We start from the raw sequence: 22,489 nt of genomic DNA, 5'->3' as shown, positions 1-22,489 counted from the left end.
GACATGGACAAACTGAGAAGAAAGGAACAATGTTGAGGGCATTTATTTTTCATCAACACATTAGTTACCCATTTCTTACAGAGTGAACATTGTTTTCTATATGTACAGCACCAATACACCCAATGGATAAAGTAGAGAGTTAACAAGAAGCAGATGTTTTCCCTAAAAAGGCCAGTACGGGATCATGTGCCAAAACAGAATATACAAATATTACAAAACATTGTGGTAAAGGGAGCAAGACATTTCAGAATGGCTACAATCCATAACAAAATCATCTGATTTCTCCACTTAGCATAGCTAACAAAATGTCAGGGAGGGGAAAAACAAAGGCATGCTCACCAAGGGCTGTACAGTGTTTTACACAAGGACAATTTGTGAACACCTGTTCCAAAAACTGTCTCTGGCAATTTGAGAAACAAGTGAGAAAGCTAAAAATGGATAAATCTACCAACCATTAAAAATCATTATAGGGTTGGTTGTACATGACACGTTTCTCAATCAATTCAACTTCATAGTATAATGGTACTGGTCTTCATAGTTTCTCAACTGAAATGGCAAATACTCCTCAAAAGAAAGGTAGGGAATGCAGTACCATTAAAGATCCAAAAACACATAACAGGTTAAAATTAATACAAAGAACAGAAGGGTAATTTAGAATGTGAGGAGAGTTTTTAAATCAGGAAGTGTGTGATATAATGGAACTATCTACTATACCATAAAAGTGGCAGCAGTGATAATATGTGCAGAATTACAGGACATCTCAGATGTACTGTAAATACTGTATCTTTCTGGAAGTTCAGTCCAATCACAGAGACCCTTTTTAAAAGCTATACCAACTCAAATACTCACCTTCTGAAGGCTCCATATTTGTGAGAAAGAATACAATTACACAAATCAGAGTACTTATTAAACATCATATCCAATAGTTCTTTGCGGTTCTTATCATACAAAAGTGCTTCTGAAAAATAAGACTGCACTTAGATACTGATAAATACTGATTCAGACATTTTGTGTCCAATGTGTACAGTGCACATTTACCTCAGAGTGAAAAGCCCAACTCAATTGAATGTCCTTCCCAACTGCTTTCCAATCAATAAGATGACTGACAAAATCACTACAAATGACATATGATACTAAGTATGGAATGTGAAGTGATACAAAACACTGATATCAATACAGTCCAACGTATCATTATGTGTAGAAGATGAGAACAATTTCCAAATGGAAGTCATAAGTTGATCATTTTAGTTGTTTTGGGGGTTCCAACTGAATAACAGTTGTACAAAAACAGAATTACAAATAACCTTTGTTCAACATTTGTACAGTCAAAGATAAACCGAAAAACTGTTCCCTACCTGGAAACAGTAAACAATGCATGGTCATTTTCGTAAACTTTCCGGCTGTGGTTGCATCCTCGGTGGGCAGTTGTGGGAGTCTTTATTAGCTGGTGCCTCTGTCGAGAGGCACTGGAGGGCACTGTGTTTTCAGTTAGCCTACTTGACGCGGTGGGGGTCAGGTGTCCCGAATAGTATTAGCAGGGGGACTCCTGTAGAGGTACTTCCAGATAGCGTAGTAGTGCACGGCTGCAGCCAGCGCCACAAACACGTGCCAGATGGCATGGGCAAACGGGATGACCCCGTCCGACTTGAAGAAGATCACGCCCAGGCAATAGATGAGTCCCCCACAGGCCAACTCGTACAGTCCATCCGTGTTGTTCTGTGGAAAATTTGTGGAAAAATCTCATGTAAAGGACTAGAAAATGATTCTCCAAGGTTCAGCATATAGTACAGTAATACAACCCCTAAAAACCTTTGGAGTCTGAGTGAACTACCACAAGAGGTCCACAAGGGGGCATAGGAAGCTGAACAACAGATATTCTGCTGATCATATAGCGCAGGGCTATTCAACTCTTAACCTATGAGGTCCTGAGCCTGCTGGTTTTCTGTCCTATCTCATAATTATTTGCACACAGCTGGTGTGCCAGGTCTAAATCAGACCCTGATTAGAGGGGAATAATGAAAAATGCAGTGGGACTGGCTTCAAGGTCCAGAGTTGAGTTTGAGGGATATAGTGGTACACAAGTGAAGGGTGGTGATGGAGGTTGTGATCACTACGCCTTGGTGATGGATGCTACTGATAATGTATAGTAAGTCACTAATACACACATTAACAAATTCATTAACTTGATGTTTTTGCAAGAACACCAGATGACGGTAGGCATTACAAAGGTGCAAAACGATAGAGCACCTTAGAACAACTCCACCACTTTTCAACCTCATTTTCACTATCTCCAGCACAACTCCAGTGTCAACGGCCCATTTCTAAGTTTTATAGAAAAAAATGAAGTGAAAAGTTCTACCCGATGACATCATCAAATGTTGAACCATTTAAAAACAGTGATTTTCAAACACTATGAGATTGATGGAGACGTGGGGAGCAAGAAAATACCCTCCCTTGGGCAAGAAACTCATTGCAGGTTTTGAAAATCACAGTTTTTCCCTTTTAATCCTACCCTGTGATGTCACAGAGAAGCATTTTTTAGGACCTTCTTTTTTTAACCACAGATCATAGAAATGCGCTGTTTTCACATATGTAGACACTGGTTTGGTGGAATTGACAGATTCCAGATTTTCTAGGGCCATTTTAATTAAGTTATGTAAAACCGGTCATGTTTAATGCATCTGCCAGATAGCTCGAAACAGAGTGTCAAAGCAAACAGTAAGCAGCAGATGCAAATGTAAGCAGCACTGCCACTACCGCTGTGAGTGTGGGTGGTGACTGAGTAAGGAGATTACAGCAGAAAGTCAATATGTAAAACTGAGTACGTTACCATTGATGTCACAACCAACGCAGGGAAAAAACCCATAGTCAAATAGAAGGCGAGCTCAACAACTTTATACCTAGAACAAAAAAAACACAGAATATTCCATATTAAAAAAATACCTACTTTATCACCAGAAAAACTACAAAATTGAGAACAAAAGTGATGATGGTTAGCAGATATAACAATGGCCCTGTTCATCAGCTTCATTGTTATAGGATTCATTGAGACCGTAGTCTGTACATATCCAATTACTCCACTGAAGATTTAGTAAAAAAAAATATTTACATTGCAAAAAAGGCATCATTAAAATGCAGAAAGGTTATTATACTGACTTTTCGTGATAGTTGAAGACGTATATCGTTCCTGCAGCAGCCATTAGCCATACAAACCAACGCATGTGAACTGCGAGTGGGCCAAGCTCACGAAGATTCAACCTGGCAGGAGAGAAAGATGATGTTCATTCCACACTTTAGCCTAGGGAAACATACCAACTACAGGATCCTCATCACATACATGAGATCATTTTGAATTACTTGTGTAACCTCGGTTCTATGAGAATACCAGTGACATGTGTCACTTACGGGATATGCCTAAGGGGCGGGTCACAGGCGCAAATTATCCAATCACACAGCGTCTGTTGAAGACAGACTGGTCGATTGGCGAATGAGGTGAACCTCTCTCCTCCATAAAGGGAGCCACTCGCCAGCCAACTGGTCATTTTCAATCATGCCTCTAGTCCTTGCGAACAGGGAAAAGCGGTGACACATCTCACTCATATTCTCATAGAACCGGGGTTCTATATTTCTTATACTTGTTTTGATGTGTCACTTATGGGATATGGTCAACTCCCATAACACAGACATGCTCTCTGAAGCCAGGGTAGCTCCAACAGCATCACCTCTCAGAGGCTATGACACTGAGGGAGTATGCCCCACGAAGGTGCAGTAACATCCAGTCGGTGAAGACCACAAACATATGAGGGGTGGCCCAACATGCTATAGCGCAAATCTCCCCTAAGGAGATGCCTTAGACCAGTGCCCAAGAGGTAGCCATATCTCTAGTGGAATGAGACCTTCTGGGCTGTAACCTTGCTATTATATTTTCCAATACAATAGCCTACACTATCTCAATATAGCCGTTAGCGATGTAGGGGGCCTCCCTTTGCAGGGAGGTGCCCCCAAAAAAGCACAGAGGTTGGCTGCCAGTGAGTACAGCCCACTTATTAGTTTTGTAGGCATAGGGCAGACGGTAAAGCGGGTTAGAAAGAGAAGTATAACATCTGTCGAGGCCTGTGTGACAGGCGAGACACCAGTCAACTGGACGTTTGGAGATCTTCCCTCTGTCCAAAAAAAGTCCTGCAATGAAGCATATGGAGCATTTAAGGAATGATCTGTGTAGGTTGCACCACTTCTCCAAAAAACGCATTGTCTGTTTCTCCAAACAATGGGCATGTATGTGGGGCACTGGCACTCTGGATTGTGAAAGATCTTGAGTGGCCGGCTTGTCGCATTCAGATTTAGGGTGCAAATCTCTCTGTATGTTAGGGTCTGTGGATCCCTGCATAACAGTGGCTACCAGGACTGGTTATAGAGCAGGAGAGAGTGGTCTCCGCTAACCAGGGTGCACCTGGTCATTGCGGGGGTCGAAGATCAGGGATAAGCCTGTTACCTCGCTCTGCTTAGAGTGGGGTGTCAGGCCTAGGAGAGAGAAAAAGCATAGGACATTACCCTTGAGAGGGTGTGCCGTTGCTTCCACCCCTAGTGGTGCCTAATCATAATTTAGGGGCGGGGTCTCCAAAAGACCATTATAGGGTTGACTCGTCTAACAGTGTCTTCTCGAGTCAGTCTGGATAGATAAGGAGGCCAGATTCTCAGGGACTGGTTTGAAGTGCCAGCACGCGAGTGTCATGCTCACCCCGGGGCATAATAACACCACGGGGGGAGAGGCAAAGTGTGTCCCAGTTAACTAGGATACCTCGCAATGGGTCGAAGGCATATGAGCATGAATGTTTCTTGCAAAACCTGCTTGATCCTCTTGGACTACAGGTGGCAATAGGTATGGCTATGCCGTGTCACCGAGCGGGGTTCTTTGCGCAAGAGAGACCGGCCAATGGAATGACGAACAGTGGCAACCGGTGTAGCCAAAAGAAAGAAGGAAACATGCTGGTTACCCAGATCCTAATCCTAAGCAATAGATCAGCTACAGGTAACTGCCAAAATAAAGGAAACACCTGAGAAAATGAGAGATACAAAGCATATTGAAAGCAGGTGCTTCCACACAGGTGTAGTTCCTGAGTTAATTAAGCAATTAACATCCCATCATACTCATATATAAAAATGCCCAGTTGCCCATTAGTTCATTGTCTTTGAAAGAGGGGTCTCAAAGAAGCATAGGGGATTTAAAGCGTGCATGCGTGTGTGTGTGTGTGTGTGTGTGTGTGTGTGTGTGTGTGTGTATGTGTGTGTGTGTGTGTGTGTGTGTGTGTGAGAGAGAGAGTGAGTCACCAGATCTCCACCCAATATGGGAGATTCTGGAGTGGTGCCTGAGACAGTGGTTTCCACCACCATCAAAGCCTCTCGTGGAAGAATTGTGTCGCATCCCTTCAATAGAGTTCCAGACACTTGTAGAATATATGCCAAGGCACATTGAAGCTGTTCTGGCGGCTCGTGGAGGCCCAACGCCCTATTAAGACCCTTTATGTTGGTGTTTCCTTTATTTTGGCAGTTGCCTATATGTGTCTGGTCTGTTTTGGCCCTTCCCCGGAAGGGAGGGTTAGAATGAGCGAAGATCTCCTCAGCCGCTCGTTCAGAAAGCAAAGGTGGAGCTGACCTAATCTCAGACTGCGCAAACCAAGCGCAGGTAAGAACGGGACAAGGAACAAACGCCAGAGCGCGTTGGACTTAGTGCACCAGATTGCTGTCTGGGGCTCCAGGGCCCAGCAAAGGTAACCATTTCCCCCCCTCTTATTTTTGGAATATGGAATGCTGTACTGACTGTCCTATAGCTCAACAAAAATAGTTTTCTATCAATAGAGCTAAGTTGCCATAAAATTGCCCAAAAAAGACTGGTCCTTAAAGTGAACCCCAGAAACCTGATTTCCTGTTTGTCACTATGAAAACAGAGAAAGCTGCAAGGTTTCTGCAAAATTTGATTTGGTTTGGTTTCTCCCCTGCCTTGCTCAGTTCGTGATGGCGCCTCCTGGTGGTAGTATCGAGGAGTTGCCCACATTAGCCAGTTTTTACTGTGTTGCTAAGGCAAGGAAAAATAAGGAAGCCATGGTATAATAGCAAAAGACAATCTGTCATCCAGCTCCGTATGTCAGAAGAGACCGGTGGGAGAACGGACATGCTAACTTTTTCATCCTTGGCTAAAACCTGAGAAGGTGCCAAGCGGAGAGTCCAAGGGGGATGGCACTCGTGGTAAGAGTGCACATCCTCCATCTTCCCATGTGAGCAATGTCAAGAAAGTGCGCTGTTGCAAAAGGGAATAGTGTATACATATTATTTTTTACAGATGTGCCTCACCACTGTCACGCGAGGGGGAGGGACAGCTTACGTTAAACCCGAGAGAGATGCCATAGGCTTTGGACACTATCCTCCTCTGCCACTTAGGGCTGTGACCTAGTTTGACTGGCACTTCTTGCCCCCCTTAGGGGGTCCACTTTTTCTTTGTCTGTCAAGCTGGATAAGCTTAGCCAAAGAGCCCACTTTCCCACCACCACCAGACTCATAGTATGACCACAGCCTTGGATGGCATTATGGGAGGCACAGAGGTTTAGATCTGTAGCCATACAGATCTCATCCCAAGAAACTGGATTCAGAGTACCTGAATCCAGTTGCTTCCCCCACATCCTCCTGTAACTCTGCCTGGTAGGCCAACAATAAAGAGGTCACAGATTTAAAGGTCCAAAGCTCTGTATGTCTTATGGAAAATGGAGGCAATAAAGTGATCCATCTTTCCAGGGAGGAAAGTGCCAGTAGTGCTAGCAGCACAGCGTGTGGGGTGGAGGTGGTCCGCCAGTGACGGCTCCACCTTGGGAGGGTTGCGAAACCCAGATCATACATGTCCTTGCTAGGGAACCCCTATTCAGGATGCTGCTGGTAAGGGGCTTATTCCATGAGCTCCTAGCCTCTCTGAGGCAGGCTGTCACCGTGGGAAGCAGTTTCTTAGCGGGGGCCATGCGGGATAGGAGTATTTTTCCAGAGCTGGCCAATCGATACAGAGAAATCGGGGCTTGAGCTACTACTAAGCTATATGGAATTATTTTAAAGAAGGTCATACCAAGGATCATTTTGCTATTGATTTGGAATTTTAAGACCCCTTTAGTTATCAAAAAAATATATAAAAAATGTATTTAATTCAAAATTATTTTGAGCCTTACTGCTATTGGCCCATACAAACGCATTGACTACATGGTACAACAGATAGCCCCAGATAAATGTATTTAACCCCTTATTTTTGGCACTAAACAGTCTCCATATACAGTGCATTCAGAAAGTATTCAGACCCTTTCACTTTTTCCACATTTTGTTACGTTACAGCCTTATTCTAAAATTGATTAAATAGTCCCCCCACCCACCCACCCACCAACGACACATAATACTCCATAATGACAAAGCAAAAACAGGTTTTCATAAATGTTAGCAAATACATAAAAAATACAAAAACTTAAATAACATTTACGTAAGTATTCAGACCATGTACTCAGTACTTTGGCAGCGATTACAGCCTCGAGTCTTCTTGGGTATGACGATACAAGCTTGGCACACCTGTATTTGGGGAGTTTCTCCCATTCTTATCTGTAAAGTCTCTCAAGCTCTGTCAGGTTGGATGGGGAGCGTCGCTGCATAACTATTTTCAGGTCTCTCCAGAGATGTTCGATCGGGTTCAAGTCCGGGCTCTGGCTGGGCCACTCAAGGACATTCAGAGCATTGTCCTGAAGCCACTCCTGCGTTGTCTTGGCTGTGTGCTTAGGGTCATTGTCCTGCTGGAAGGTGAACCTTTGCCCTTGTCTGAGGTCCTAACCTGCTCCAGAGCACTTTTCATCAAGGATCTCTCTGTACTTTGCTCCAATCATCTTTCCCTCGATCTTGACTAGTCTCCCAGTCCCTGCCGCTGAAAAACATCCCCACAACATGATGCTGCCACCACCATGCTTCATCGTAGAGATGGTGCCAGGTTTCCTCCAGACATGACACTTAGCATTCAGGCCAAAGAGTTCAATTTTGGTTTCATCAGAACAGAGAATCTTATTTCTCATGGTCTGAGTCCTTTACGGGCATTTTGGCAAACTGTCATGTGCCTTTTACTGAGGAGTTGCTTCCATCTGGCCACTCAACCATAAAGGCCTAATTGGTGGTGCTGCAGAGATGGTTATCCTTCTGGAAGGTTGTCACATCTCCACATAGGAACTCTGGAGCTCTGTCAGAGTGACCATCGGGTTCTTTCTTGGTCACCTCCCTGACCAAGGCCCTTCTCCCCTGATTGCTCAGTTTAGCTGGGAGGCCAGCTCTAGGAAGAGTCTCGGTGGACTCCAATCAAGTTGTAGAAACATCTCAAGGATGATCAATGGAAACAGGATGCACCTGAGCTCAATTTCGAGTCTCATAGCAAAGGGTCTGAATACTTATGTAAATAAAGTATTGTTTTTTTTATACATTTGCAAGCATTTCGAAAAAAACAGTTTTTGCTTTGTCGTTTTTAAAAATGTAACTACGCAAGTCAGTTAAGAACCTGGACGACGCTGGGCCAATTTGGTAGTCCCATAGGGCAGCGCACATCATGGCCGGTTGTGATACAGCCTGGATTTGAACCAGGGTATCTGTAGTGACGCCTCTAGCACTGAGATGCAGTGCCTTAGACTGCTGCGCCACTCAGGAGCCCATTATGGGGTATTGTGTGTAGCTTGATGAGGATTTATATTTTATTTAACCCATTTTAGAATAAGGCTGTAACGTAACAAAATGTGGAAAAAGAGTGAACACTTTTCGAATGCACTGTATATACTACATGACCAAAAGTATGTGGACACCTGCTCGTCAAACATCTCATTCCAAAATCATGGGCATTAATATGGAGTTTGTCCACCTTTTACTGCTATAACAGCCTCCACTCTTCTGGGAATGATTTCCACTAGATGTTGAAACATTGCTGCGAGGACTTGCTTCCATTCAGCCACAAGAGCATTAGTGAGGTCGGGCACTGATGTTGGGTGATTAGGCCTGGCTCACTGTCAGCGTTCCAATTCATCCCAAAGACGTTCAATGGGGCTGAGGTCAGGGCTCAAGTTCTTCAACACTGATATCGACAAACCGTTTCTGTATAGATGTCGCTTTGTGCACAGGGGCATTGTCATGCTGAAACAGGAAAGGGCCTTCCCCAAACTGTTGCCACAAAGTTGGGAGCACAGAATCTTCTAGAATGACATTGTATGCTGTAGCGTTAAGATTTCCCTTCACTGGAACTAAGGGGCCCAGCCCGAACCATGAAAAACAGCCCCAGACCATTATTCTTCCTCCACCAAACTTTAAAGTTGTCACTATGCATTCACTATGCCATGGAAACTCATTTCATGAAGCTCCCAACGAACAGTTATTTTGCTGACGTTGCTTCCAGTAGTAGTTTTGACTTCGGTAGTGAGTGTTGCAACAGAGGACAGACCATTGTTACGGCCTGCTACTTCACGGCTGACCAGTTGTTTTTCCTAGACGTTTCCACTTCACAATAACAGCACTTACTGTTGCTATTCAGTAAGGCCATTCTACTGCCAATGTTTGTCTATGGAGATTGCATGGCTGTGTGGTCGATTTTATACACTTGTCATCAACGGGTGTGGCTGAAATTGCTGAATCCACCAATTTGAAGGGGTGTCTACATACTTTTGTATATATAATTTACTTCCATACATTTTTCCGACTGCTACAGGAGACCTTCAGACGATTCGTGTGAGGTCTGTGGGCGTCCTAGAGCAAAACAACCGACATGTATGTTAGATTAGTGTGTAGCACAAACTGTTCGGACACTACAGACAGAAGTTGGCAGATCGGCAGTACCGACTTCAGACGAGTCTCAAGATGCTTGTGGAGGTCGTAGCCAATAATAGTTTGTAACCCAAACCGTTCGGCCGCTACAGACGATTTTGTGAGCAGACCGATTTTCGGGATGTCTCATGGTCTTACAAACACTGCTCTAGCTCGGTCACCTTTCAACGCCGATGCGGAAGTGTTACAAAGGCGAATGCGATGGCTTGATACGCATCCAATGCAACAACAAAAAACTTATCTAGCTTAAATTGACAGATTTTTATGGGGATCTTTTTATTATGCGAATTTGATTTCCGCGGGGGTGAAGACATCAACATTAGGAAGTTAATACAAACGTGTAAAAGTAGATTTGAACCAGACAAGAGAAGAGCGCTAGCAATAGTACAGTGTTGCTGGTAGTAAGGCTGGTGTGGTTAGCTTGCTTTGTAGCTAGCTAGCCAGGTTAGCTTAACCTGTTGAGGACAGAGGGCGCTGTTTTCACTTTGGGGGAAAATCGTGCCCAATTTAAACGGCTTCGTACTCAATTCTTGCTCGTACAATATGCATATTATTATTACTATTGGATAGAAAACACTCTCTAGTTTCTAAAACCGTTTGAATTATATCTGTGAGTAAAACAGAACTCCTTTTGCAGCAAACTTCCTGACAGGAAGTGGAAGATCTGAAATCGATGCACTGTTCTAGGGGCTGCCTATTAAAGTCCTTGATATTTATTAGTTTAGATGCACTTCATACGTCTTCCACTAGATGTCGACAAGCAGTGAGAGAAGAAATTGAGTGTGTAACTTGATCTGGGCTCGAATAATAGCTCTTGGCATGACGTGTCACCAGTTTCCTGTTTTCTGGAGAGCGCGAGAAGAGACCTGGATTTGCCTTCTGATAAGCTGTCGTTATGGACGACTAATATCTCCGGCTTTGATTTTATTTGATACATGTGACAATATCATCGTAAAGTATGTTTTTTCAATATAGTTTAATCAGATTATTGAAATTTTTTCGGGAGTTTTGCCGTGTTCCGTTCTCTGACTTTGTTGACGATGGAGAGATTCGCGCCACTTGGCAAGTGTGCTTGCTAAATCGAGAGGGAAAAAGGCCGTTCTAAATCCAAACAACGATTGTTCCCGACAAAGGACCCCTTGTACAACATTCTGATGAAAGATCAGCAAAAGTAGGACCCATTTTATGATGCTATTTCATATATCTGTCGAACATGTTGTACTAGTCGTTTGCGCCCAGCTTTTGGGTACTCTCTCGCAATACCTAAGCTGGATGTCGTAATGAAGTTATTTTTAGAATTCTAACACGGCGATTGCATTAAGAACTAGTGTATCTATCATTTCCTATACAACATGTATTTTTTAGTTATGTTTATGAATAGTTATTTGGTCAGAATATGTGTGTCAGAAAAAGTGTCAGAAAAATATCCGGACGTTGTGGGAAAAAGATGCTACGTTAGCACAATGTATAACCACTGATTTCAGCTCTAAATATGCAAATTTTCGAACAAAACATAAGTGTATGTATAACCTGATGTTATAGGACTGTCATCTGATGAAGCTTATCAAGGTTAGTCAAAAATTATATATCTTGCTGGTTTATTCGCTATCGCTAATGTGCCTATTGCTATCGCTAACGTGCCTTGATGAATGAATGCGGTAGTGTGGTAGGCTATTGTAGTAAGCTAATATAATGCTATATTGTGTTTTCGCTGTAAAACACTTTTAAAAAAATCGGAAATATTGGCTGGATTCACAAGATGTTTGTCTTTAATTTGCTGTACACCATCGATTTTTCAGAAATGTTTTATGATGAGTATTTAGGTATTTGACGTTGGTGTCTGTAATTATTCTGGCTGCTTTCGATGCAATTTCTGATTGTAGCTGCAATGTAAACTATGATTTATACCTGAAATATGCACATTTTTCGAACAAAACATAGATTTATTGAATAACATGTTATAAGACTGTCATCTGATGAAGTTGTTTGTTGGTTAGTTTGGTTGGTTCTTGGTTAGTTAGGTTGGCTTTGTGCATGCTACCTGTGCTGTGAAAAATGTCTGTCCTTTTTTGTATTTGGTGGTGAGCTAACATAAATATATGTGGTGTTTTCGCTGTAAAACATTTTAAAAATTGGACATGTTGACTGGATTCACAAGATGTGTATCTTTCATTTGCTGTATTGGACTTGTTAATGTGTGAAAGTTAAATATTTCTAAAAAAATATCTTTTGAATTTCACGCTCTGCCTTTTCAGTGGAATGTGGGAGGAGTTCCGCTGGCGGAACGCCAGAGCCAGACAGGTTTTAAGCATTGCGGCGGGAGCTGGACATATGTTAGTGGTTAATTATAGCTTTACGGTGTGTGCTAACCTAGTTAGCCGACGCGAGGGGTAACCGAGTCTCGGTAGCTAGCCGTGTGGCACTACCTGAAAACCGGAGGCTGAACGAGTAGAAAGTAACTTCTACTCGAAGCAAAAATGTTCCTTTCGGTCAGTACTCAACACTAATCGACAAGAGCTCAGGTTCTAAGTTCGGCAGCGTTAACCTCACGGTTCGCCTGAAAACAGTTCACTAGAAAGACAGGAATCTAGTTGTGCTGAGGAGAGCTTTTAGTGAATGCGATCACTTCCGCAAGGTAGAGGCAAGAATGACCAGTTGGCAGGCGAGTGGCTACCTTTATGAAGGAGAGGGCTCACCTCATTCGTCACTCTGTCTCCAACAGACGCTGTGTGATTGGATACTTCGAGCTTGCGATCCGCCCCTTAGATGCATCCCATAAGTGACATATGGAAATTAATATTAGAAATAGAACTTACCATGGTGTGTAGGAGGCAGCGATGAAGAAATAGATGACCACTCTATCACACATATGAAAGCAGTGCTCCACAGACCTAGAATCAAGACCAAGCATTCAGTATTTCTCTCTTTGTCCTTTGATTGTGTCTGCCCACTCATACCTAGTATGCAATTAAAATTATGTGCTGTATAATATAACTCAGGTAGTCAGACCGGTTACTGTAATCAAACCTGGTAAGCTCTCGGCTTAGACATTCATTTTTAACACATGGCTAACCTTTGTTTAACCAGCTAAACAGCTGCTCTTAGCGAAAATTAGTTTGGAGTTACCTTTCTAACTAATATGCTATGAGTTTACACTTCCTCTTTCAATTATAATGTGGGGAGGTCAAAATAATCATAATAAACAAATCTATAATAATAATAAAGAAATCTATTAATTTTAAAATGTTAATTACTTCTCCTTTCCATTCACCTGATGATAAGACATGTAAAAAAAAAAAAAAAGCTAACTTATGGTCCCTTGGCAAGAAAAGGTTGAAGACCCCTGGTCTAGTGTGATAGAACATTCCTCTGCCTCCTCACCTCATGTGGCTCTTCTTCCAGGTGATGATGTGGAACACAGTGGAGACCAGGAAGAGGGCACACAGGCCCATGCCGTACACCCAGGCTGTGATCTTCTCCCAGCGGTCGTCTGAGAGCCGGTGCAGCAGGGCCATGCCCACAACGGCTGGTACGATGAGTAGCTGCAGGGTACAGACAAAGGGAGACAGATTAACATTACCAACTGTTGAAAACTATCCTTGTAACATACACTCAGTGTAGTCTACAATGATAGTGTTTTTGGTCAAATGTGTTTTCTCCATAACCTATCAACACCAGGTAGAATTCTGTCAATAGAATTAAGCATGGGAAAAAGAGAAAATGAGGTCTGACATTTGAAAACCCGTCTTTGTACAGTCGTGGCCAAAAGTTGAGAGTAACACAAATATTAATTTTCACAAAGTCTGCTGTCTCAGTTTGTATGATGGCAATTTGCATATACTCCAGAATGTTATGAAGAGTGATCAGATGAATTGCAATTAATTGCAAAGTCCCTCTTTGCCATGCAAATGAACTGAATCCCCCCCAAAATATTTTCACTGCATTTCAGCCCTGCCACAAAAGGATCAGCTGACATCATGTCAGTGATTCTCTCGTTAACACAGGTGTGAGTGTTGACGAGGACAAGGCTGGAGATCACTCTGTCATGCTGGTTGAGTTCGAATAACAGACTGGAAGCTTCAAAAGGAGGGTGGTGCTTGGAATCATTGTTCTTCCTCTGTCAATCATGGTTACCTGCAAGGAAACACGTGCCGTCATCATTGCTTTGCACAAAAAGGGCTTCACAGGCAAGGATATTGGTGCCAGTAAGATTGCACCTAAATCAACCATTTATCGGATCTTCAAGAACTTCAAAGAGAGCGGTTCAATTGTTGTGAAGAAGGCTTCAGGGCGCCCAAGAAAGTCCAGCAAGCGCCAGGACCGTCTCCTAAAGTTGATTCAGCTGCAGGATCGGGGCACCACCAGTACAGAGCTTGCTCTGGAATGGCAGCAGGCAGGTGTGAGTGCATCTGCACGCACAGTGAGGCGAAGACTTTTGGAGGATGGCCTGGGGTCAAGAAGGGCAGCAAAGAAGCCACTTCTCTCCAGGAAAAACATCAGGGACAGACTGATATTCTGCAAAAGGTACAGGGATTGGACTGCTGAGGACTGGGGTAAAGTCATTTTCTCTGATGAATCCCCTTTCTGATTGTTTGGGGCATCCGGAAAAAAGCTTGTCCGGAGAAGACAAGGTAAGCGCTACCATCAGTCCTGTGTCATGCCAACAGTAAAGCATCCTGAGACCATTCATGTGTGGGGTTGCTTCTCAGCCAAGGGAGTGGGCTCACTTCAATTTTGCCTAAGAACACAGCCATGAATAAAGAATGGTACCAACACATCCTCCGAGAGCAACTTCTCCCAACCATCCAGGAAGAGTTTGGTCCATGGTCCATGGCCAGGAAACTCCCCAGACCTTAATCCCATTGAGAACTTGTGGTCAATCCCCAAGAGGCGGGTGGACAAACAAAAACCCACAAATTCTGACAAACTCCAAGCATTGATTATGCAAGAATGGGCTGCCATCAGTCAGGATGTGGCCCAGAAGTTAATTGACAGCATGCCAGGGCAGATTGCAGAGGTCTTGAAAAAGAAGGGTCAACACTGCAAATATTGACTCTTCGCCACAACTTCATGTAATTGTCAATAAAAGCCTTTGACACTTATGAAATGCTTGTAATTATACTTCAGTGTTCCATTATAACATCTGACAAAAATATCTAAAGACACTGAAGCAGCAAACTTTGTGGAAAGTAATATGTGTCATTCTCAAAACTTTTGGCCACAACTGTACAGTAGGCCTACACTTAGGGAAGGTGAACTCACCGCGTGAGTATAGCAGTTTGCAGCATGCTCATAACAGGTGGGCTGGTAGCGGCAGTTAGCAGAGGCCCGCCTGTTCATGAACCTGAAACATACAGCAACATGCAGCAAGTGTTAGTGGGGCAGGTAGCGGGGAGGACTAGGGGCTGTTACAATACCGGTGTTAGAGGTCATCCTGATTCAGGGCTGTTTCCACACTGTTTCTGGGTTGTTCATGCAACAGTATGCCATGCCAATTGAAGGAAGCAGGAAAATAACACAAGAAGACAAGAAACTGACATACAGTACATCTCAAAGAAAAATAGCATATAACTAACACAAGAAGGCCTACTGGTACATTCACATTTTAGTGATTGACCAAAGAAAAAAAGAAGACCTGAAACTAAACAAGTTATTTTCATGTAAAAGGACCCATCAGCACCAACCTGAAGTTTATAAGAGCATATAACATTTTGTTCCAAATGAAAGCTAAGAGTCTGTATTTTTTTTTAAATTTACATTTACAAATTAAGACATAGGTAAATTTTTCAACATTTTAAATCCTAAAAATGTGGAATATGCAAAGGCTTTGATTTCTGGTCACCGAGATGAAAGTAGAGTTCAGTACAGTAGAGCACATGAGTAGAGTACCATATAATGTAATATACTCTTCTGGACTGAACTATACTGTGCTGTATTGAACTATATACTCTACTCTACTGTACTATACTTTTATTTACTGTACTGTGATGTCCAAACCTGTGAAACATCGACATCTATGATTGGTAGAGATTTGGTCCGATCTGGACCAACCACATTTGGTCAAGTATGGAGGCAGAGCTCATTAGGGTTAAATACATTTTAAAAATAACATTTTGAATAATAGCCAGTGTGTAGAATAATACTCAAACATGCAAAGGAGAATATTACATTTTTCTACCTTTGTATAGGACACATCACAATGAAGAGAATGATATTCATAATTATACATTTCTGTATAGTACAGACCCATGATGTTAATCTGTTACAGTCATTCTGTTACCAGGTATTGATCCACTTCACTTAGTGTAGTTCAATAACCAAAACAGATTTGTTCATACTCAAGGTGTCATATCATAGCTGAAACCGAATTCTTAATGCAATCATCTTTGAATCTTAATTCGAAATACTTATTTAATAGAGTTTTTGAAAAACGTGGTCACATAAAAAAGTGAGGGAGATTTTACTGTTATACTGTTTCCAAACTTTGCATCTGCACTGTTCCTCAAATAAGTATTTTTGTAAAATGTTCAGTGGCAATTGTTAAAACTATACTTTTGCATATAGGTGTATGTTTTTTTAAACTTTGCGATCAATCGTTTTTATTTGCCACACATTTTAAAGTGAGTCTCAGCGTCACTCTGATAACATGGAATTACCCTTCATCAAGGACATATACCCATTATTTACAAAGCCATGATTGGACAATTATGGCGACTTGTTTTACCGGATTCCATCTCCCTGTGCTATATCGCATTTCCTGGTGGGAAACATTGTAGCTAGTAGGCTATAGTACTGCATGCTACAATAACCATGTTTCTGCTTCATTCATGGCTACAAACAAACAATCCATCTAAGAATAAGGCTCAGTAAATGCCAATAGCTAGGTTCACTTACGTTAACAAGACCGCTTGCCTGAACAAATGAACGCCAGCTATCTATCTATAGCTAAATTCATCATAATGCAAACATTGGATGACAGCCACATTTTTAGCTAACCCACCTTTGAAGGCTGTTCACTCTCTTCATGTCAATGCCTTCACGCAAAACGAAGGGAGGAAATCACGAAGCAAGATTTAGCTAGCGAGCTACAGTCAAAAATAGGAAATCAGCAAGCTAGCCAAATGGGAAATTAGAAAGCTAGCCAAAACAAGAGAAAGCGAAGGCCCAGCTAACGTCATCAACTAATCAGTCATCTGTACACATAATAAGATACCCCCAGTCCAAATCAATACATCAAGACACTATTTTAGTATTTTCCTTAATACCATTGTGCTGCAAATATAAACTAGCTTCAATCGATTACATTAATACAATCATTTAGCAAAGACATATCCTCCTAACACTTGTATCCCCTTGTAGACACCGGCGTTGTTCCTTTTTTCACGATTAAAATGTATTTAGTTCATGCAAAGAGATTTTGAATGACGGATGCTTGAACCAATAATAGCACTAAAAGTGTGGGACATCATCCTATCAGACCAATCAAAGATCTGATGACAGTATGGGTGGCTGGAGGAGGTCTCAAAATCTGTCACACCATGATAGACAAATGTAACAGTAGTAGTTACTTTTGTTTTTCAACCAGCAACCCTGAATATGGGTTTCCACTAGTTTTCCACTAGTTACTACAACCCTAAAGTTAAAACGCTTTATCGAAAAAATTAATGAGAACCAAAAGTAGCTTTTTGGTCTTAAATTAAGGTTCGGGTTTAGGCATAAGGTTAGCAGTGTGGTTAAGGTTAAGGTTAATGTTAATGTTAGAGTTAGTTTTTAAATCAGATTTTAATTTCAAGAAGAGAAGTTGTATAAATTGCCGGGGTTTATGACCTTGTGGGTGTGGCAACTAGTGACGAAAATCTGAATATGCATCAAAAATGATTTTTGTATTCTGTTCAGAGTCCAATATCATGTCCTGTGTCATGAATGAATCATTTATTTTTCCAAATTCAGCCTTTTAGTATTGACTTTTTATCTCAGTGTCAATAAACTTGAGCAAATAAACTGATATTACATCATAGGCCTGTTTCAACAGATGCATACTTGCATGCAAAGTGATTAATTCCCAATGTTATCAGATGCAAATATGTCCCTATGGGTAATTGTGTTGTGCTGTATGTGGACAGGACACAAAACAATGTACTGCTAGCCTATGTTGAATTGCACATCAGCACGGTATCTGATGAGCACTCTCTAACCATAAAGTTACATAACAGTGACAGCATTGTAACTCATCAATGTATCTGATGAGCACTCTCTAACCCATAGAGTTACATAACAGTGACAGCATTGTAACTCATCAATGTATCTGATGAGCACTCTCTAACCCATAGAGTTACATAACAGTGACAGTAATGTAACTGGATCATTCAGGAACAGCATTAGACAACACAACACATAGCTGTTTGCATAAGACTTTAAGTGCGATATGCAGGCTTAATGACTTTCAAACTGACAAATGCCTGCAGTTTTTTTTCTCTTTGGGCTATTACAACCAGAGTGAAACATAAGCCCATACGGACTCAACTTCAACGCAGTGGCATTGCACAATACGTTTCAGAACCATTAATAACCAGCACATTTATGCATGAGAAGATAACATTCCCAAATGTATCCATTTTAAATATTTGCATTGGTAAACTCAAAATAAGATGTATAGCCAACCCCTTAGAGAAAGATTTCACATGTTATATTTGGACAGACGGGTAAGCCTCTAAATATGAATTCATCTCTCTGGTTTTATATGTTGTGATGGCAAAGGATTACAAAAGTAGCCCTAGCCTAATGTGTATTGTAGTTCATGAAAGTCAAATCCACTTTTTGCACAAGATCCTATCCCTAGGGTACACCATGCATCGGACAGTTCAAATGTGGTTTATCCAGCCCAGGAGGAGCTCATGGTTTACGAGCTGTGGAAGTACAGCTGAGATGGTGGCAGGCAGGCAGGGTTTTTAAGAATGACATTAGCAGAGACAACGGGAGGATGCGAGCAGCCATATGTTAGGGTTTAGCGTTTCCTTGTTCTTGCTGCAAGGCTGCAGTTCCCCCATGGTGCCATGCTAACACCCCTAATGCGATACAGGACTGAGACATGGAGGTTGGCATTCTGTCATACCAACACAGGGTTTAGCAGCTCAGCATAGTGTCCCTGTGTTTCTAAATATGCTATAAAACAGTGTTTAGCTCATTCTATTTCTGACACTGTTACATGTTAGAGGCACATGCAGAGTTCATCCGTTACCCCACTCTGCTCACAGTCAACAACCTGAAGACCAATTTCACTTACTCCACTAGCCACAATGGCAGTGCAAGTGGAAGAGTTCATGTTACAGAGGAAGTGTGGTTAAAGGTCCCTCAGGTCAGGTATTACGTTAAGCATCCGAGAAGAATCACCCTCTGTGTCACTATGGCTACATATACTGTAAAGGCTGTGTGTGACCTATTTTCATTGATTGCTTTTAAACACTCAAAGCTTGCCCAACAAAGCTCTCTGCCAGGATGTAAAAGCTCCCTACACCATGTAGATCAACAGTACTAAACAATGCTCCATACTGCCCAACCGCAATGTACTGTACTGTACATGCACACAGCAGGCCATGCTGTTAACATGACATCTTTAGTGGCTACTGTAAGACAGACACTGGTGGGACTACCCACAGGATAACAGAGGCTTTGTGAAGACACGTGATGCCAGGGTTAAACAGCTCTGTAATTGGTTTACTGTTTCATGCTGGAATGCAGTACCTCTAAAAAGGGAAGACATGGGAATCCCAATACTGTGGATTACAATAGGCCGGAAACACCTCTAGGAAAAGCCACGGAATATTCCCATCATCACACTTAGAATAACAACAACACTAATTCTGTCTGACAAAGATGACAAGAAATGTAAAGGTGTGATATTCAGATGCTTTGAGGTTTCAGTAAAGAGATGGAAATAAAATGGCTGCTTTTTGCAATTCATGGCATGGTGGATATATTAGTGTATGTTATAGCCATGCTGTAAATGCCCATTTCAATCAATAAATCAAACTGCTGTAAAGTAAGATAGAGCCTGTGTTGTGTCCCAGCCTCAACAGAGATCAGAATTGATCTAGTAGCTAACAAGCTGAGTGTGGCGTGTTCTTAACCTGTAAAGCACATTTCCCCCTGTAGCAAAGGATTACTGGTGTAGTGTCTGCATAGAGGCGTGACAGCCAGCCTGGTGCAACATTGCTCTTCACTGTTGACAAAAATACTGCAAGCATTTTCAGATATTTGGAACATTTGGATTTATGTTCACATTAGACCTCAGGAGCCCCATTGTCCTGCAACATGTTGCCTTTTCTAAACGTTACAATTATTTGTTCCCATACAGTATATTCTTAGATGGGATTCCGTGGTATTCTATCTTAGTGGTAATTATTTTTACATCTTAATACTCAGCTGAACATGATCCTTTCAGATTGCTAGTTTCTCATCAGTTGGAATCTCTTGATTCCAGCTTTTGAGAAATACATTTTCCCAAGTAAATTACTTCAAGAATATAAGTGTCTCTCTCTGTCAACAACTGATAAAGAGATGGTGTGATTCCCTAGGTGTTGATGCTGTTGTACTGTAATCTTCTATTGGTACTGTAGGTGTTGATGTTGTTGTACTGTAATCTTCTATTGGTACTGTAGGTGTTGATGTTGTTGTACTGTAATCTTCTATTGGTACTGTAGGTGTTGTTGTTGTACTGTAATCTTCTATTGGTACTATAGGTGTTGATGTTGTTGTACTGTAATCTTCTATTGGTACTGTAGGTGTTGATGTTGTTGTACTGTAATATTCTATTGGTACTGTAGGTGTTGATGTTGTTGTACTGTAATCTTCTATTGGTACTATAGGTGTTGATGTTGTTGTACTGTAATATTCTATTGGTACTGTAGGTGTTGATGTTGTTGTACTGTAATATTCTATTGGTACTATAGGTGTTGATGCTGTTGTACTGTAATCTTCTATTGGTACTATAGGTGTTGATGCTGTTGTACTGTAATCTTCTATTGGTACTGTAGGTGTTGATGTTGTTGTACTGTAATCTTCTATTGGTACTGTAGGTGTTGATGTTGTTGTACTGTAATCTTCTATTGGTACTATAGGTGTTGATGTTAATCTAGTGTAATCTTCTATTGGTACTGTAGGTGTTGATGTTGTTGTACTGTAATCAAGCTATTGGAGTTGCTTTGCCAGGTGTGTCAGCTCAGGGCAAGGTGCATACATGTAGCGTTTCTAAGTATAAGGACGAAAACAGCTTAATTTGTTTATGCTCCAGGTAAGATGGCATGGGCAAAGCTATTTCGGTGTGTACAGGTGCTAGTTTTGGCAGTGACTACTACGGGTTTCCGTCACACCTTCGAGTGAATGTATGATTACTGCCGTTTAATTATATTACATGCAAGGGCTTAATTCAGTTTATAGCCTCACCTTGCACTCTCTTTTAGAGATCCTAATTCAAGCAGATTGACTGAATAATTGGATAAGTGTTAGCCACAACCTCTGTCTCACAATATACTGTAGTCGTTCAATGGAGTCTGTGATGGCCTAGTGAATTTCGGGAGGGGAATGTATGGCCACGACAGTCCATACCTGCGAGTCCTCATGAGGCCTGCATTGTGGATGCATTCTCCCCTTTCAGCATTAGGACAACAGAACAAAAGACAGACCCTCTCTAGCGTCTCATATATCTATAACACAGATGCCAAATGGAAACATTGCCAGTCAGAATAAAAGAGGAAACACATTGGAATCAGACAACATCAAGTCAAGGAATGTGTGCATAGATTTGGCTATTTAGTGAGTCATATACTGTAGATTAGGCAAAGTCAGGACTCAGGACCTACAGTAACAGCACTGCGTCACATCAATAAATATCTATGGGACTTTGCTCGTTTCACGTGTACACTGCAGAGCTGCACTACATTATGACTGGTGTGGGGCTTGGGAATACAATGTTCCCATCGTATCTGTGTCACGAGAGATACAGGTTTATCCGGGCACTGCATGGCATGCTCTCTGTATCACCAGAGAGTGAAGTGCCCTGGGCAGTCTGGACCCTACAGTCAGGAAATAGCCATGCGTGTGCTGCAGACACCTTTATCAGTATTAGATACTGCAGCTCTTTATTGGAACAGTCCATGTAATATTTACATGCACTGATAGGATTCAGCAATTATCAAAGTAAAACACTATTTAGAAAGTATGTTTATTTTTGCTTGATGATAGGAGTAGTCTGTATCAAGCGTCTGTAGTTTCATTATTCATAAGGGAACATTTGTACAGGAAGCTACTACTCATACAGGGAAATTATACAAAACAATAAGCACTTCAGAAAAAGTACACAGTATGCAATATTGATTGATTGATGTGTTACTCTGACCATTTGTATCTTCAATACAGCTTATAATTAATGAGTTAACTGTATATAAACCGTTACATAGCATTTGTTAATGTATTTATTTACATATATCAACTTGTGTTGGCTGAATCAAGTCACATGTCTTGACATCAAAGGGTTAGCAGGTACATATCTGAAATGGGCTCCATAAATAACCTGTTTCTCATGGCGGGTGGGAGAGCGATTAAAGAAGCAAGTCTCAAAATAGCAGAA

General features: G+C 41.7%; 1 protein-coding gene across 2 annotated transcripts; it reads right to left on the bottom strand.

Moving 5' to 3' along the window:
• Window positions 1-27: 27 nt before the first annotated feature.
• On the bottom strand, window positions 28-17,265 carry LOC120034155 (monocyte to macrophage differentiation factor). Of its 2 annotated transcripts, none has more exons than XM_038980605.1 (7): window positions 16,865-17,265; window positions 15,127-15,208; window positions 13,246-13,406; window positions 12,681-12,755; window positions 3,157-3,258; window positions 2,831-2,900; window positions 28-1,716 (listed from the first exon to the last, which is right to left on the bottom strand). In XM_038980605.1, exons 1-7 carry the CDS (start codon window positions 16,888-16,890, stop codon window positions 1,513-1,515), a joined length of 720 nt encoding a protein of 239 aa, XP_038836533.1. In that variant the 5' UTR covers window positions 16,891-17,265; the 3' UTR covers window positions 28-1,512. The 2 variants fall into 2 exon arrangements, with proteins under 2 accessions (XP_038836533.1, XP_038836534.1); XM_038980606.1 differs by lacking the exon at window positions 16,865-17,265 and adding an exon at window positions 16,759-16,815.
• Window positions 17,266-22,489: the final 5,224 nt, after the last annotated feature.

This window comes from Salvelinus namaycush, chromosome 41 (assembly GCF_016432855.1).
Source record: "Salvelinus namaycush isolate Seneca chromosome 41, SaNama_1.0, whole genome shotgun sequence".
Taxonomy (NCBI): Eukaryota; Metazoa; Chordata; class Actinopteri; order Salmoniformes; family Salmonidae; genus Salvelinus; species Salvelinus namaycush.
The sequence above is the reverse complement of the archived record's forward strand: the minus strand, read 5'-3'. Positions and strand labels throughout refer to the sequence as shown.

Coding starts and splice junctions, on each gene's coding strand:
- LOC120034155 (XM_038980605.1), bottom strand. CDS start 16,890: ATGAAGAGAGTGAACAGCCTTCAAAG. Junction 15,209..16,864: donor AGAGTGAACAGCCTTCAAAG/GTGGGTTAGCTA, acceptor TGTATGTTTCAG/GTTCATGAACAGGCGGGCCT. Junction 13,407..15,126: donor CAAACTGCTATACTCACGCG/GTGAGTTCACCT, acceptor TGTACCCTGCAG/CTACTCATCGTACCAGCCGT.